At 43.2% G+C, this 16,579-nt stretch overlaps 2 protein-coding genes and 2 pseudogenes across 5 annotated transcripts; 1 reads left to right on the top strand and 3 right to left on the bottom strand.

Moving 5' to 3' along the window:
- Positions 1-17: 17 nt before the first annotated feature.
- lin37 (lin-37 DREAM MuvB core complex component) lies at positions 18-2,848 on the top strand. 4 transcript variants are annotated; one of them, XM_055904702.1, is made up of 10 exons: positions 18-115; positions 466-519; positions 651-720; positions 865-912; positions 1,051-1,080; positions 1,180-1,265; positions 1,411-1,571; positions 1,690-1,821; positions 1,916-1,989; positions 2,164-2,848. In XM_055904702.1, the coding sequence occupies exons 2-10, from the start codon at positions 486-488 to the stop codon at positions 2,249-2,251; spliced, it is 723 nt and encodes a 240-aa protein (XP_055760677.1). In that variant the 5' UTR covers positions 18-115; positions 466-485; the 3' UTR covers positions 2,252-2,848. The 4 variants fall into 4 exon arrangements, with proteins under 4 accessions (XP_055760677.1, XP_055760675.1, XP_055760678.1 ...); XM_055904700.1 differs by having other exon boundaries at positions 645-720; XM_055904703.1 differs by lacking the exon at positions 18-115 and adding an exon at positions 122-266.
- Positions 722-5,344, bottom strand: LOC129838031 (C3a anaphylatoxin chemotactic receptor-like). The gene is made up of 2 exons (XM_055904696.1): positions 5,265-5,344; positions 722-4,649 (listed from the first exon to the last, which is right to left on the bottom strand). The coding sequence occupies exons 1-2, from the start codon at positions 5,299-5,301 to the stop codon at positions 3,598-3,600; spliced, it is 1,089 nt and encodes a 362-aa protein (XP_055760671.1). The 5' UTR covers positions 5,302-5,344; the 3' UTR covers positions 722-3,597.
- A 2,905-nt stretch (positions 5,345-8,249) lies between these two features.
- LOC129838034 (chymotrypsin-like protease CTRL-1) lies at positions 8,250-10,031 on the bottom strand (annotated as a pseudogene).
- Positions 10,032-11,232: 1,201 nt separating this feature from the next.
- On the bottom strand, positions 11,233-14,273 carry LOC129838020 (heat shock cognate 71 kDa protein-like; annotated as a pseudogene).
- Positions 14,274-16,579: the final 2,306 nt, after the last annotated feature.

The raw sequence follows: 16,579 nt of genomic DNA, 5'->3' as shown, positions 1-16,579 counted from the left end.
TGTACAACCAGTAGAAAGGAAGCGACCTGCGCGCGGAAGAGGAAAGTCTTCTGAAACAAATCCGACCACCGCGGAAACCAACCAACCAACCAGCCAGCCTGTTAGTTATTGGAGGGTAACAAAACTATGTTCTATGTATAGATACGTGGCATTTGGACATTAATTCTACAATAATTTTCTGCCGATTAAAAGTTATGTATCAAATAGACATAATTCGAATAATGCGTATATACACGCTTACTCAAGAAAAGACTGCTTCAATTTGCGTTAGTTTACGTTAATCAGTTACTTTAGCTAGCTACGGCATCCAGGCACAACAACAGTCCTCTTGGGTCATTTAATATCTAGCTACATATTTTGCATCAGTATTTCCCTGTACATAATCTTTTTAGCAAGCTTGTCGTTGTAACTAGCTACCAACTAACTTGTATTTTATCTTTTGTTTTGGGGATTTCTGAATGTCAGTGTGAACGGGTAGACTGATCATGCATCACGTCAAGATCAAGACTGAGAAGCCAGGTGAGCGCTTGAACATTTCAAAACCAAAAACACATTCAGCTGACGATACAGTGGTACCTAACACTATCTACTGGAATTATTATATCTCTCCTAAGTAAAGTCGACTGTTTATTTATATTTGTCAGATGCAGAGGGGAGTGGTGCACGCAGCCGACTAGATGCAGTATTACAGGGGCTGGTAGAGAAGAGTGACAGTGAGAGGTTGGTGTTTTTATTTTATTTGGAAAGATACAGTACATTAACTGGCTTGACACTGAAACGTACAGCTTCTGGAACCTTTCCTTGGCTGTGCACTGTCTAATCAAGCTTAGGTGATGGGAAATGTTGGTTTTGCTGTTTTTCCAGGGAACAAAATGAAGATGAGACAAAGATGGCAGAAGAGTCTCTGAGCAAGTATGGCTGTAACATTTTTTTTCCTTTCTGGTATTCCAACTTTTTATATTAAATGAAGTATGCTATTGAGACTCACTCAATAGCCTATTGTGGTTCCACTACTTCTGTAGTTATTCCGATTGCCTGTTTCTTCCGTAGGGATGTGTCTCCATCTTCTGCTGGGAAGCGGTAAGCCTTATTTGAGTTTTTTAAACACATCTGACTGTGTGGCTGTTAGACACTGAAAGGCCTTGACCTGTCCCCTTTCCCTCATCGTTGATGTTATAGGCCATCGTCACGGTTCCCACAGCACCGGAGGAAGAAACGGAAAGAGATGGATGATAGCTTAACAGAGAGTAACCAACATAAACAAAGTAAGTCCGCTGCAGATGTCAATCCCCTGCCAAACACAGATCGTTTGACTTTTAAAAACCTTTTCTCTCTCACTCACTGACTACCCTTCAAGCTCTAGATATTCACCTACATATACAATCATTTGTTATCCTCCCTCTCTGCTAGATGCCTACATTATCAAGTTGTTTGACCGCAGTGTGGACCTGGCCCAGTACTCCACCAGTACCCCACTTTACCCCATTTGCCGGGCCTGGATGAGGAACAACCCGGCGGTCAGAGAGAGAGCTGCATCCCCAAGCCCCCCACACAGCATGGGGGAAGAGGAGGTAAGCTCACAACCAAAAAGCAGGACAAAGATGCCCACAATGTGGGCATAAATATATATTTTTCATTTGTGCTCTCTGTCCATATTTGTTTTCTCACTTTTTACCTGCATCTTGCCAGGCTGCAGACATGCTCAATGGTAAGGGACAGAATGTGTATCGCCTTCCTCCGCCCACCTCCTGTCCTCTCAACCCTTCTGGAGATCCTGTCAATCTGAGGATCCCGCCCACAGAAAAGCCTATCGTCAGCAAGGTACTGTATAACATCTGCTACGCCTAGCCATCATTTTCATATTTGCCACAGTAAAACGGTTGATTGCTTCAACCTGTCGTGTCTTTGTCACCAGTCTACAGATACAGCTCTTGTGTCTGGTCCCCTCATATACAACCACATAGAACGCTGGAAAAAGATCAGACAAAAGTAAGTCTAATCACAAAAGCTAACTTTGTTGACATGAATAGATTGTGGAGTCAAATATCAACTATTGAACCGAATGTAATGTTGATTGTGACAGAATTTGTATCAACTTTTTTCCCAATGTAAACATTGTTTATCTAGCTGCGATCAATCTTATTAATATACATAACTGTTCAGATGGAAAGAAGCGTCCAACAAGAATCAGCTGAGGTATAGTGAGAGCATCAAGATCCTGAAAGAGATGAAGGAGATGTACGACCGCTAGCTGGGAATCCCCCAGGCAGTATCCCACAGCAGAGGGAGGAGAAAAGAATAGAGCAGGTAGGAGCCACGGGGAAGTCATCTATCCCAGGACGCTGCCCTAGTCCTCTCCCCAAGGAGGACATTATGTGTGACAATGTCAGAGGAGCCTCATGGAGCCCATTTCTACCAAATACTGCTACAATTAGGGACCCAAAGTCCTCGTTTTGAAAATGTAGCAATACTTTCAGTAAGTTGATGCTTCTGGTGGGCCCAAGTTAATCTGTTTAAATAATTATGACATGTTTTTTGTTATATTACAGAATATCTGGTAATGCATTATTATAGTCTGTTGTCAATCACAACAATGTGTCATGAAAAGTTTGTAAACAGGTTGAGTAGTGTGCAACATTTTGTCTAAATTCCAGGATACTCTGAATTAATTCCAGGCTTCCAGTGGTAAATATTTGTGTTTTTAGGATCACCAGTTTCCCAGACAAGCAGTGCTCTTGTGAATATTTTTTGTTTAAACATTCAAAAGAAAAGTCTCTCACACATCTAAAATGTAAAAGTAAAAATGTTAACTGAAAGAAAAAAAAGATTTATAAAAAGTTGTAAAGAGCTATTGTAATCTATTCATCGCTATAATATATCTGCCAGTGCTGTTTTTACAATTGATTGATGAAATGTAATTCAAAGGATTTCCCCACAGCAATTATTTTGGGAGAGGGTTTTTCAGAAGGATCTTGTCATCTGCAGGTCAGAAACACAGTCCACATGGATGAAATAGGTCCAAGATATCTATCACATACAGGCAAGAAATGTTCTGTTTGTTTTGGATCACAAAGGAATGTTGTCTCAAGTAAAACAATTGAAAGTGTTTTTCTTTGGTCAGATTTCAAAGAGTCCTTTCAGGAGTCAACTCTTATATTAGCTACAAGCAAAATATTAACAAAGAAATTAATAAATTACTTTTTAGTTATTTTTTTATACCAAAATTGATCCGTCTGGTCAAAGTCTTGTAAGATTTTGAAATTAGAGTTTTAGGAATGTTATTGTTTATTTGTGTGTGAGAATTTCCCCATAATGTCAACATAATTTTCCCATAACATCAAAATAAGGTCTCCATAACTTCAACATCACTATAACAGAAGTTAAATCTGGTAACTCCATCTGCATTGCTTGCTCTTAAAGCAATTTGTGACAACTACTGATGTAAAAAGGGCTTTATAAAATACATTTGATTTGATTACCACCATGAAAACCACAATGACAACAGCTACTGACCATTTCAAGTCCCATAACTACAGTATAGATACAGTCAAATTACTCTGTAATACAGATGTACTAGCCCTGTCTTTTGCAGATGTCTCACACCTCAGTTTCCACTTTACTATCAGACTGGTCACCAGTGGGGTGTAAATGTCCTCTTTCTCCTGGAGCCAGAGACTCAGACTTACGGGAGATCCGGGAGAGATGGGAGTTCAGGGAGCGCGTTGATGACACAAAGTTCATCCCGTGGTCCTCTGCAAAAGCGCTCTCGAATACGAGCAGCACGGACTGACGCAGCTTCTTCTGGAACTCGTCACACATGAAGACGTACAGGATGGGGTTCAGGCAGCTGTTGAGGAATGCCAGGCTAGCAGACAGGGGAATCCCTATATGCACGACCAGCTTGAGGCCTTGGTTGTCTTCTTCCATGATGTCCAGAAACTGGAAGACCTGGAATGGCATCCAGCAGATGAAGAAGGCCAGGACAACGGAGATGATGATCCGGAGGGACCTGCGCGTTCTTCCTTTCTGAAGGCGCCTGACGCGTATCCATATGGCAATGTAAGAGCCTATGATGACCAGGAATGGGATGAGAAAGCCCAGCAGAAAGCGGAACACAACCAAGTTCCTGTAGGTGGAATAATGGGGAAATGAATAACTGCACATTGTCCTATTATCATGGTGTATGATCTGCCGAAAGATGGTGAATGGGAGGCTGCAGACCAATGAGGCTAGCCAGATCCCCACACAGATGACCTCAGCCCTGCCTGGCGTGCACTTGTTATGGGCCCACACAACCACCCACGTGGACAGACAGCGGTCCAGACTGATGGCCGCCAGGAGGAAGATGCTGGCGAACATGTTGAGCACAGTCACCATGCTGTTTAACTTGCAAAGGATGTCACCGAAAGGCCAATCATAACCACGGGCAATGTTGATGATATAGAGGAGCAGAAAGGAAGTGAAGAGGAAGTCTGCCAAGGCCAGGTTGAGGAACCAAACAGAGTTGACAGTCTTCTTTATCCTGCAGCTCGTCACGTAGATCACCAAGCCGTTGCCAGTGGGGCCAAGCACAAACGCCACACAGTAGACAACCAGAGATGTTATGTCCATCCCAGTTGTCACATCGGAATATACCATGGTAGAGTTTTCTGAAATTAGAAAGAAATATTACCAATTGTCTTTTAGGCTCCGACACATTGTAGTCTTAAATATAGTGCTGATTAGTAGACTTGTCTATAAGAGATTATTTGAAACGGATGTTATCTGAAAGGGAAGTCAGTATCTTGCAAAATAGTCTATATTTTGTGCAACCTTGCACACGTCTACTGCACTGCTATAGATAAGCCTTAAATATCTATTTGTTTATTTGGATCAATTATTCACAAGAAATGTCCCAATGGAATGGTGGAAAAGAGAAGGTTATATTGTGGTAATTTGTTACCCCAGTTTTCATTCATTTCCCACCTACTATGACCAGGTATGACTTTCAACAAGGAAAGTCATTAGATTTATAGAAGACATTTAGTACATGACTTAGCCCTCATATCTTCTCTATTCACTCATAATGCAACAATTCTAATGCATAGGAGTTTCTAAAAAAGTATGAGTAAAAAGCAATTGACAAAAATCGAGATGACATTAAGAATTGCATGTTTGTCATGAAACTCTACTTCTACAAATGAAGCATCAGTCTGAATGAAAAGTTAAAGCACCCGGTGCAGAGATTATAAGGATAGAAAAAAATAGACTATAAAGCGTCTTACCCATTTCCATCTTATTCTCTATAGCAATGAATATCATCCACTCTCTCGCCACAAATGAAACAGCTCTCTCTCGCGTGCGCGCGCTGTCGCCCTCTGCCTCCTTCCCTTTCTCTTCAAACATCCTCTCAAAGTTTAAAGTGTCTTATTTCATATTTGAAGATGGTATGGCTTAGGGTTGAATAACAGGAACTGGGTTACCGAGATTTCTCTGTCAAACCTACTCCATTTTCCCAGAATGAATAACTGCGAGAAACCGGTAATTTATAATTAATTATTTATATGAACAGGATCAGCATGATGTGAAATGGAATTATTAAATTATATGCCATATTTCTAAATCTGGCTTCTTTGGAAAAAGTACTAAATTGTCATACTTGAGTAAAAGTAAAGATACCTTTTAATAGAAAATTACTCAAGTGAAAATCAGCCAGTAAAATACTATTTCGTTTTAAAAATACTTAAGTAACAAAAGTAAAAGTATGAATAATTTCAAATTCCTTTATATTAAGCAAACCAGACGTCACAATTTTCTTAACTTTTTTTTTTATGTCGGAAGCCAGGGCACACTCCAACACTCAGACATAATTTACAAACGAAGTACGCGTGTTTAGTGAGTCCGCCAGATCAGATGCAGTTGGGATGACCAGGGATTTTCCCATGATAAGTGTGTGAATTGGACCATTTTCTTGTCACTGTAACGAGTACTTTTGGGTGTCAGGGAAAATGTATGGAGTAAAAAGTACATTATTTTCTTTAGGAATGTAGTGAAGTAAAAGTAAAAATCGCCAAAAATATAAATAGCAAAGTAAAGTACAGATAACTCATCAACGCTTCTCAGTATGGAGTGCAGTTCACAATGCATGTATCATCTCATCATGGTAACTTTTTTATTTTCTTGTGAAAGGTAGGACTACATTTGCTGCAACAGCCTATGCTACAGTAATACAAGGACTGAATGCGGTCCAATTTACTCTTCTCCATCTGGTTTTCGGGGTCACCATTTTTTTCACTGTAAATATGCATTTTTAAATTGCAGCTGAAGAGTTTTAAAACAGCCTATCACTCGAATATCATTACTTTAAATCAGTGTGCATGCAAATACTCTTTCTGTCTTTCTCGCTCCATCCATTCCATTCAAATTGCATCCAAAATAGATAGGCCTAATCCTGGTCAAGATTGTTATACTGTACAGTGCATTCCGAATGTATTCAGGCTCCTTGACTTTTTCCACGTTTTGTTATGTTACAGCCTTATTCTTATTAAATTGTCCCCCACATAAATCTACACACAATACTCCATAATGACAAAGCAAAGAATACTTCCTGAATGCATTCTATAGCCTATAGATCTTTGAGCCTACCTCTTTCAGGTAATAAATGAAATGCAGTGTTAGCCATACATTTAGCTAATGAATGATGGGTTATGCATAGGTTAAGCTTCTAATTTATAGCGGTCTCTTGCATAATCCACACCTATGCTCCACTGGCCTCTCTCCTTAAAAAATGCTCCTTAGCTCTTGGAGTCCCGGGAAAAGCTAGACTAGAATAATAGCTTGCTGGACATTTTTTTAATCATTATTAGACTATCAGACTATTCAAAGAGGGATACAGTTTGCTGAATGTTAGCTAGGCCTACAGCAGCCAATGGAACTCACAGGGAGTTTAAAAGAGGAGAGAATGCACGATGGTAGGCTCTGACAGTTATTTATTCAGACCCATAACTGGTCAATCTTCATGGAGTGAATAGATAGCCATCTGCATCTTATTCTAGTCCTATATTTATTATTCAAGGGTGTCATTACAATGGCGAAGATAAGGACAACAAAACTTATTTAATTTAACTGTTGAAAGCAAAGAAGGAATGAAGCAACAATGGAGAAAGAGGAGGTAGGCTATTACACACATGGTAAAACATTAAGGTAAATATTTTGAAAGGTATATATGTCAGCCTGCAAATTATACACATTTTAAAATAGGCCATATTATATTTCCAAATATAAATATGACTTTGTAGGCCTCATGTCCTGCACCAGCATCACGTTCTCTCCCATCTTCATGGTTTGAATGAGGTCAGTAATTCCAGTACTTATAATACAATACAGTATACAGTCTACACTCAAAAAGATTAGGCTACTAGAGCTCGTTTCCTTTATTTTCCCAAGAGAGCATGTATACATCTATTGGCTTTTATGTTTTTGTGTAATGTGCGGTAGCCTATATCATAAACAATGTATTGGATAATGGCACTATCATTTGGGCTTGGGATCACAAAATGTCTTTGATGTATGGCTCATCAGGCTTGGATGTTCATGCCGATCAAAGCTCTAATCAAATCCAGACACATTTATATGCTTTAGAATGGCACTTCCGGTTTTGGCATGAAATACCGGGTTCGTCGTGTGACAAGTCATTTATGTTCGGGATGGAACATTTGTAAAATACCAGGAAAATATTTAACCCGGTTATGGCTTGCTTGACACATATTTTTTAATACTTTCCATATTTGCTGTCAGGGGGAAAAGTTGGGAGGCAAAAAAACCTTTACTTTCCCAAGGACAGTTCACACATTAAAAAAAATAACATAACTGCCAAATGTGTTTTAGTAAGACTATCCAAGGGTTACTATTAATGAATGCAACGTTTTTTTTTATGCATGCATGCATGTGTGTGTTTTGTTTTGTTTTGTTGATGGTTATGGTTATGTTTTTCCTGAATGGTCTCTGCACTGCTCTGATTTCAAACAGAAAAAAACTTTATACAACTTTAATTGAATGCATCTTTTTCAGTTACATTGAAAACAATTAGACGGTGGCAACACGGTGAGCGGCTGTGCATGAGACAGGTTGAAATATCACTAGCTGATGGGAAAGCTAGCCGGATCAAGCCTGTGTGACATCACCCACTCATCTGTGGGACCACTGTTTGCAGGAAGAAGAGTTTGTGTGAGGAGACATGGATGCTATTGCAGCTGGGGTACACTGTGACTCTAGTTGGATGCGACGGTCTGGTCAATCCAGCCACGCAGGTAGGCGACACGGGAGTAGACGGCAGGGGACTGACGTTGTAGTTGGTGGTGCCCTAGGACACGATACCCAACTGAAACCACACGCCGGAATCACCCTGGAGATGGAGGAGAGGTTAGGAGCACTGGCACTGGTATAGATTATGTATTAGGGGCCGAGTTGTAGCCTATCTGACTTCCATTGTCATGCCATTGCCAGAGAATTTGGTTAAACAAATCTGTACCTAGCTACTTTAAGATAGTGCATGTTTTGGGTGAAAGGTTATTGCTGGATGAAATGATACGAGAGTGATTAGAGAGAAATGCTCAGTAACTGACTGGAGAAATGTAGCCTCAACTTGCTCCAGGAGGTCATGGGAGGTCATGTCCTAACCTGACACTCCGGAGGCTCCGGCGCAGATCATGGCGTCAGTGATCCTGTTCTGGCCCCAGTACTGCTTGCACTGAGCAGGGCTCAGAAGAGGAAGGGCCACCTGCTGGAGGATACGGGGGCTTGCTGGGGACAGGGGACATGGTTAGGAAGGAGCTCAGTGCTCTAATGAAAGCTGAGTTGGAAACATTGGCACAATACACTTTACATTTGAGAAATTTAGCAGACGCTCTTATCCAGAACACCATACTGTAGTGAGTGCATACTTTTCCGGAAATAATGCAATAGTGCTATATTTGCAAGTGCAGTGTGTGGGAGTTTCTTTCCACTAACTGAGAATGAGGAAGGAAATCATGTTGCAAACATTAGGCCTTTAGCTACGATGCAGCTGTTTTCTTAAGAGCCATGCTGACTGGTTTACTGATAAAACAGTTTTTGTGTATTTTACCATCCATTTGCACATACTCTTGTATTAACTGTAAATCTATCATGTATCAATAATGGTTCAGTAGCTTGTGTGGCCACTCACAGGTGGTGCCAGTCTTGCCCCAGCCAGTGGTGACACAGCGGGTTCCAGAGGGGAAGGGGGTGCTAGAGGAGGCCAGGCACACAGGGGACACACGGGAGGTGATCTGGACGGAGGAGGACAGCTTCAGCAGGGTCAAGTCGTTGTTAAAGTTCTGGCTGTTGTAGTAGGGGTGGGTGATAGCCTACAGGGATCAGGGAAAGATGTAGACACAGATAGTGAAGTGATTCATCTTCGAAAGTGAACAGAATCTCAGAACTCTGGTAAAACCTATGAAGCAGGCAGGCATGTTGTGGTTAAGTGAGCAGATCTCTCCCCAGGCTTCTGGACTTACCCTGGAGATGCTTTTGACCTGGATGGGGTAACCTGAAGGGAGACTTGCCAGGGCCAGGAGCCAGATACGGCATTCTGTCCGTTCACAATCTTCAAGCCGCTCACCTGCGGCGGGATGCTAGGCACTCCGCAACCTAGGGCACAAACACAGTCTCAAACAACACCCTATCCTCATATATAGTGCACCACTTTTGACCAAAGTCCTACATAGTTTTGATTGGCCTCAGAGTATGGACTGACATGCCTTCAGTAACTACCAAAGTATAATACAACACTTCACCTACTTTTTGGCCAGGGCTTCTTTTAGCTATTCATCTCATTAGGACTTACCTATGTGAATAAATAAAGGATCAAAAAGATCAAATCAGTTCATGTTACCAGACGTTGATGATGACACCACTCACCCAGGGCTGAGGCCATCAAAGCGAGAGCTGACGATCCAGAGCATGGCCATAGTGTAGTAGACTGTGCTTGACGTCTCTTTGTCCCTTTCCCTCTTATACCCTGGCAGGCCCATCAGTCATGTCTCCCACTCACCCACGGGTTCCCTGAAGGTCTGATAGAGCTGGAAACAGTCAGGTGGAACAGGTGGGAAAACCTCACGCCTCAGGGACAGTCAGATACACGCTTGTGTTTGCCACGTAGTGAACTGTACTCCATGTGGACCAGGCCTAAGCAAAAAAGGCTTTGCACAATGATTCCAGGGAAAGATGCAGTCATAATTTTTTGTCTTTATGCTGAGTGGAAAATATGCCCAGACCCCAAATGTGGTCCTCTGAAATGCCCTTGATGCCTATTTTTCTGGTTTCTTATCACGCTGTCCAATTGGAGTTCTGATGATGGGCAGAACAACAACATCTTATAATCGTGTGTTGCAATCCCACGAGCAGGGTGGAAAACCATGGTCAGACTGTTCTGTTTATATGCAGCTGAACGTGACCGCAAAACAATCAAAAACAAAACACTTGATTAACATTATGGATTCAGATCATATGTTTTATGGAGCCCTCAGTGACAAAAACATTTGTTTTATTAAGAAAGGAAGATATTGTTTATTCATCTATACAAAGTAGCAGTAAGGACATGTGTTCAAATTGCTATTCCAGATCATGCTTTGACACATTTAAAATGCCACTACATTTGAGGGTTGTAACAGAGGGCCCACCACCATGAGGATGAGGCCACTGAGAAAACCGCCAGAAAATAGGATCTTACCAATCAGGAACAAAATATACATCTGCACATGGTGCTGTCTTCACATATCAAAATCACATACATACCTATTTCTACTTCTTCATAATAAGATTGCTACAAGATGAATGTCACTTTTGAGGGAACTTTTCCGATGAGCAATAGTGCAGATGTTCATACAAGTTTATAAGACTAAGCACTTTGTGACAACTGTTAATGTACAAAATTAATTTGTCAAATCTAACCCCAGGGAGGGTATTTGGGGGGAAGTTAAAGAAAAACACAAAAAATGCTTATCAGAATCCAGCTTAAATGGTTGTGATATATTCAATCTGATTAAAGTGAAGGTTGTGTGAACTGCACAACAGCACAAGGCTGTAGGAGCCTGCCATAGATATAAATATTACACAGGATGTTCTCAAGAAGGGAAGTGATGACACAGGCCAGGTCTGCAGTAGGTTTTGTGTGAAGCCTGGGAGCGGAGATGTGGATAGGATGTGGATTCTTTCCTGTAGATGTCAGGGATTTTAGTCAACCTCCTCGATGTTTGGTCCAGAGGAGGAGCCAGCTCCAGCACCTCCAGGGAAGCCTCCAGGCATACCACCTGGCATACCTCTGGCGGGCCTCCGGCACCCTGATACAGATTGGTAATTGATGGGGTTACACACCTTCTCCAGCTCCTTCTGCTGGTGCTCATATTCATCCTTCTCTGCCGTCTAGATAAAGACAAGGGGAGAGACGAGAGAAGAAGGGAGAGAGTATGAGAGGGTAAGAGACACAGGTGGTGATCAGAATATTCTATCTTATATGATTTATTTGTTTCAAACATACTGTGAAGCCTACTTTTACCATGGGAGGAAATGCATCATTGTCAAACCATTGCTAACCACTAAGAACACTCAATCTAGGTGGAACTCTACACCAGCCCCCTGTGGTTTACCTAGTTCCTGTCCAGCCAGGAGATCACTTCGTTGCACTTTTCCACAATGGTGTTCTTGTCCTCCGGGCTGATCTTTTCCGCAAGCTTCTCGTCGTCCACGGTGCTCTTCATGTTGAAGGCCAGGGACTCCAGCGAGTTCTTAGCTGTGACGTTCTCCTTCTGTGCCTCGTCCTCAGCCCTGTACTGGTCAGCCTCTTGCACCATGCGCTCAATGTCCTCCTTGGTCAGACGTCCTGGGGATAACAAGATACAGACACATCATTATATAATTGCCCATATGTGACATATTCATTATCTCCTACTCTCTCCTGTTGTCTCTCTTTCTTTTTGGGACTCTTTTCGTTGAGGAAAGGGTTGGAAATAAATAAGATAGTTGATTATGTCGTGAGGTTCAAGGTTGAGGAGGTATACCTTTGTCATTGGTGATGGTGATCTTGTTCTCCTTGCCGGTGTTCTTGTCCACCGCAGACACATTGAGGAGGCCGTTGGCGTCAAAGTCAAAGGTCACCTCGATCTGGGAGACACCCCTGGAGGCAGGGGGGATTCCGGTGAGCTCAAACTTGCCAAGGATATTGTTGTCCTTGGTCATGGCTCTCTCCCCCTAATACACCTGAGAAATAAATCATGGAAATGGATTAATACTAGATAGAATCATGGAGGGTATATGTGATCTGGCTACTTTACACAAATGTTGGCAGCTGATAAAAGACTCACCTGGATGAGCACTCCGGGTTGGTTTTCTGAGTATGTTGTGAAGGTCTGGGTCTGCTTGATGGGGATGGTGGTGTTCCTCTTGATGAGCTCGATCATGACCCCTCCCGCCATCTCAATACCAAGGGACGTCCAGCAGCAGCAGGTCCTGCACGCTCTCTGACTTGTCACCGGCCAAGATGGCAGTCTGCACAGCTGTGGAGGACAGAGAGGAGATGTTGGATGAAACACAGTGAAGTTTTCCTGCAACACACTGAGATACCTACAGATGCCATAAGCCAGAGCCTCATCAGGGATGATGCTCTTGTTGAGGCCCATTGAATAAGTCCTGCAGAAGCTTCTAGATCTTGAGGATACGTGTGGAGCCTCCCACCAGGACGATGTCGTGTATCTGGGCCTTGTACATCTTGGCATCTCTCATAGACTTCTCCATGGGTTCCAGGGTGCTGCGTAACAGGTCAACGATGAGCTCCTCAAAGCGAGCCCCAGTAATGGAGGTGTAGATGTTGGCACCCTCATAGAGAGAGTCAATCTCGATGCTGGCTTGGGTGCTGGAGGAGAGGGTGCGCTTGGCCCGCTCACGGGCAGTGCGCAGGCGCCGCAACGCCCTCCTGTTGCCGCTGATGTCCTTATTGAATTTACGCTTGAACCCGCTGATGAAGTGGTTCACCATGCGGCCTCTCAGGTGGGTGTCGCCGGCGGTGGACTTGACCTCAAAGACACGTCTAAGGTGCCGCCGCCCAGGTCGAAGAACAGGACTCTTGCACTCACCGCCGAACTGATAAGAGAGAGCAATTAAGTCAGTAGGACTTTCAAAGGACTAATCAAGCAGACCTAGTGTGAGGCGTACAAACCAGTGTTTTTTTGTTTGTTTTGTGGTTCCTGTACCTTCTTGTCCAGGCCACAGGTGATGGCTGCAGTGGTGGGCTTGTTGATGATACGCAAGACATTGAGTCCAGTGATCACTCCAGCATCTTTGGTTGCTTGGCGCTGGGAGTCGTTGAAGTAGGCAGGGACTGTGATGACAGCATTTTTCACTGGCTGAAGAGGGAAAAACACTATTAGTTAGGTCTAGTGTGTATCATCCCTAAATAGATTGTCAGTTGGAGTTATTAACATACAATGTATACCCATCCAATCTTTTCAAACCTACATGGGATGCATGGAGTGGGTAGGGGCTAAGACTAGATTTGGAATTGAGGTTTTTCCTTTGGTTAGTCAGACTCCCTACCTTGCCCAGGTAAGCTTCAGCGTCTCCTTCATCTTGGTGAGCACCATGGAGGACACCTCAGGGAAAAATGTCTTCCTCTCTCCCTTGTACTCTACCTCCATCTTGGGTTTGCCACCATCGCTCACCACTGTGAAGGGCCAGTGTTTCATGTCCGACTGTACCACGGCATCATCAAACTTACGACCAATCAGACACTTGGCATCTTTGGACACAGGGATGGCAGAGTAGGGTTGATTTTTAAAAGTAGGATGAATTTGTCTGTGGACACTGGTCTCTAAGGTCAGTTTTGCATTTCCCCCTAATGGATTGCGGTGAGGCTGATGGATTTAAATCTAGTACTTTAAGGCCCTCAAGTAGGGACTACTGATAACAACAGGCAAGAGGCTACAGCGCTGAGCTTCAAATAAACCTTGATTCTGTTCCCTTTGTCCGCTAGAGGCTTCATCTAACTACCCACTGTGTGTCAAGGTGAGGTGATGTGCTTACTGAACACAGTGTTGGTTCATGACCACCTGGTTCTTGGCGGCGTCACCGATCAGCCTCTCCGTGACGGTGAAGGCCACATAGCTGGGTGTGGTTCTGTTGCCTTGGTCGTTGGCGATGATCTCCACCTTGCCATGCTGGAAGATGCCCACACAGGAGTATGTGGTCCCCAGATCAATGCCTGCTGCTAGTCCTTCAGACATCCGGCAACAACAAGACCTGAATTAAAGTTCATTAGTGAGAGGAGAATTACTTGAATTATTTGAGAATTACGTAGTCCTACAGTATCATACAAGAATGTTGAAAGATACGTTTCATGAAGACGATATTGTTATAAAACCGTCTCTTTTGAATATTATCAGTTATTAGTAGCTAGCAACAGGTAGTTGGATGACAACAGTCAAATGTTTCAACATGTGTTGAAAGCCTTTGGTGATAAAGGTCATCATGATCATGTATGTGCATGCGTGTGTATGCATGCACACGTGCACGTCTTTGACAGTGTGTGTATTCCTTCCCTGAATGTCCCTGTCATTCACAGAGAGCAGATGCAGTCCCACGTGAGCCCCCAAATTGGAAGTGATCCCCGGGGCTCAGCTGTTCTAGAAAGTGCTGTCATGGCAACATGCCAACCAGTGGAGTGATACCAACACCGCAACTCCTTAAAGCAGCAGTACCACCAGTAGCATTCCACCAGAGGCAACAGGTCACCCTCCCTCACCCTCCCCTCCCTCATCCTGTTCTCCCCTCTCCACAGATCCTTCTGGCAATACAACAACCAACTGTTACCAGCCAGGCTAAGTCAAAGTGATGTATTAACACAGTGGCTTTTTTCCAACAGCTGAATCCCACAAACTACCAACACATTCTATTAATATGGCTCACAGATCTGTTGTTGGAACATGGGTTGGATTAAATTAAGTGATTATTAATGAGCTGTTAAGTAAAACTGGACTTAGCCAATATCATATGTACTGGGCAGTTACCTTGTTGAAATACTTACTACTGTACTTCACTATTGTGTAATATGCAGTTACTATGGGCCTGGACTGTAATAACAGTAAAGGCCTTAGAAACCTCACTGCTGGAGAAGGAACTATGATATACATTCAAGCTGTTACCTCACAATTAACTAATACATTAAGTCAGTGGGGAAACAAGGGGGGATTGTTGAAATTGAAAAATGGTGAACATGCTAAACAGGGCCAGATCATGTGGTGAGGCCCAAATATTTGGTCGTAAAAAAAGTTCTTAAATGTTTGGCAAGTAAATACTGTACCTAATTCTGTCATACAGCCACTCACTATATTCTTGTGAAAGGATAAAAGTAGCATTTCTCATATCCGGAATGGATTAAATAGACAAAGCCACCTCACACAAACTACTGGTACTGGTAAATTCCTTATCACTTATGATCTAATTCTGTTACTCCTGGAATATTCATTTAATCTGAACAAACACATTACTATCCTTTTTATGTATTTTTTAACACGTATCTAAACTCAATAAAGGAATGTACCTTTTTCAGGACCCTGTCTTTCAAAGATAATTCGCAAAAATCCAAATAACTTCACAGATCTTCATTGTAAAGGGTTTAAACACTGTTTCCCATGCTTGTTCAATGAACCATAAACAATTAATGAACATGCACCTGTGGAGCGGTCGTTAAGACACGAACAGCTTACAGACGGTAGGCAATTAAGGTCACAGTTATGAAAACACTAAAGAGGCCTTTCTACTGACTCTGAAAAACACCAATAGAAAGATGCCCAGGGTCCCTGCTCATCTGCGTGAACGTGCCTTAGGCATGCTGCAAGGAGGCATGCGGACTGCAGATGTGGCCAGGGCAATAAAATGCAATGTCCGTACTGTAAGACACCTAAGACAGCGCTACAAGGAGACAGGACGGACAGCTGAACGTCCTCGCAGTGGCATACCACACAACACCTGCACAGGATCGGTACATCCGAACATCACACCTGCGGGACAGGTACAGAATGGCAACAACTGCCCGAGTTACACCAGGAACGCACAATCCCTCCATCAGTGCTCAGACTGTCCGCAATAGGCTGAGAGAGGTTGGACTGAGTACTTGTAGGCCTGTTGTAAGGCAGGTCCTCACTGGCAACTATGGGCACAAACCCACCGTCGCTGGACCAGACAGGACTGGCAAAAAGTGCTCTCCACTGACGAGTCGCCGTTTTGTCTCACTAGGGGTGATGGTCGGGTTCGCGTTTATCGTCTTCAAGAATGAGCGTTACACCGAGGCCTGTACTCTGGAACGGGATCGATTTGGAGGTGGAGGGTCCGTCATGGTCTGGGGCGGTGTGTCACATCATCATCGGACTAAGCTTGTTGTCATTGCAGGCAATCTCAACGCTGTGCGTTACAGGGAAGACATCCTCCTCCCTCATGTGGTACCCTTCCTGCAGGCTCATCCTGACATGACCCTCCAGCATGACAATGCCACTAGCCATACTGCTCGTTCTGTGCGTAATTTCCTGCAAGA

This window comes from Salvelinus fontinalis, chromosome 38 (genome assembly GCF_029448725.1).
Source record: "Salvelinus fontinalis isolate EN_2023a chromosome 38, ASM2944872v1, whole genome shotgun sequence".
Lineage (NCBI taxonomy): Eukaryota > Metazoa > Chordata > Actinopteri > Salmoniformes > Salmonidae > Salvelinus > Salvelinus fontinalis.
Note: the sequence above shows the minus strand (reverse complement) of the source record. Positions and strands in the feature narration are given on the sequence as shown.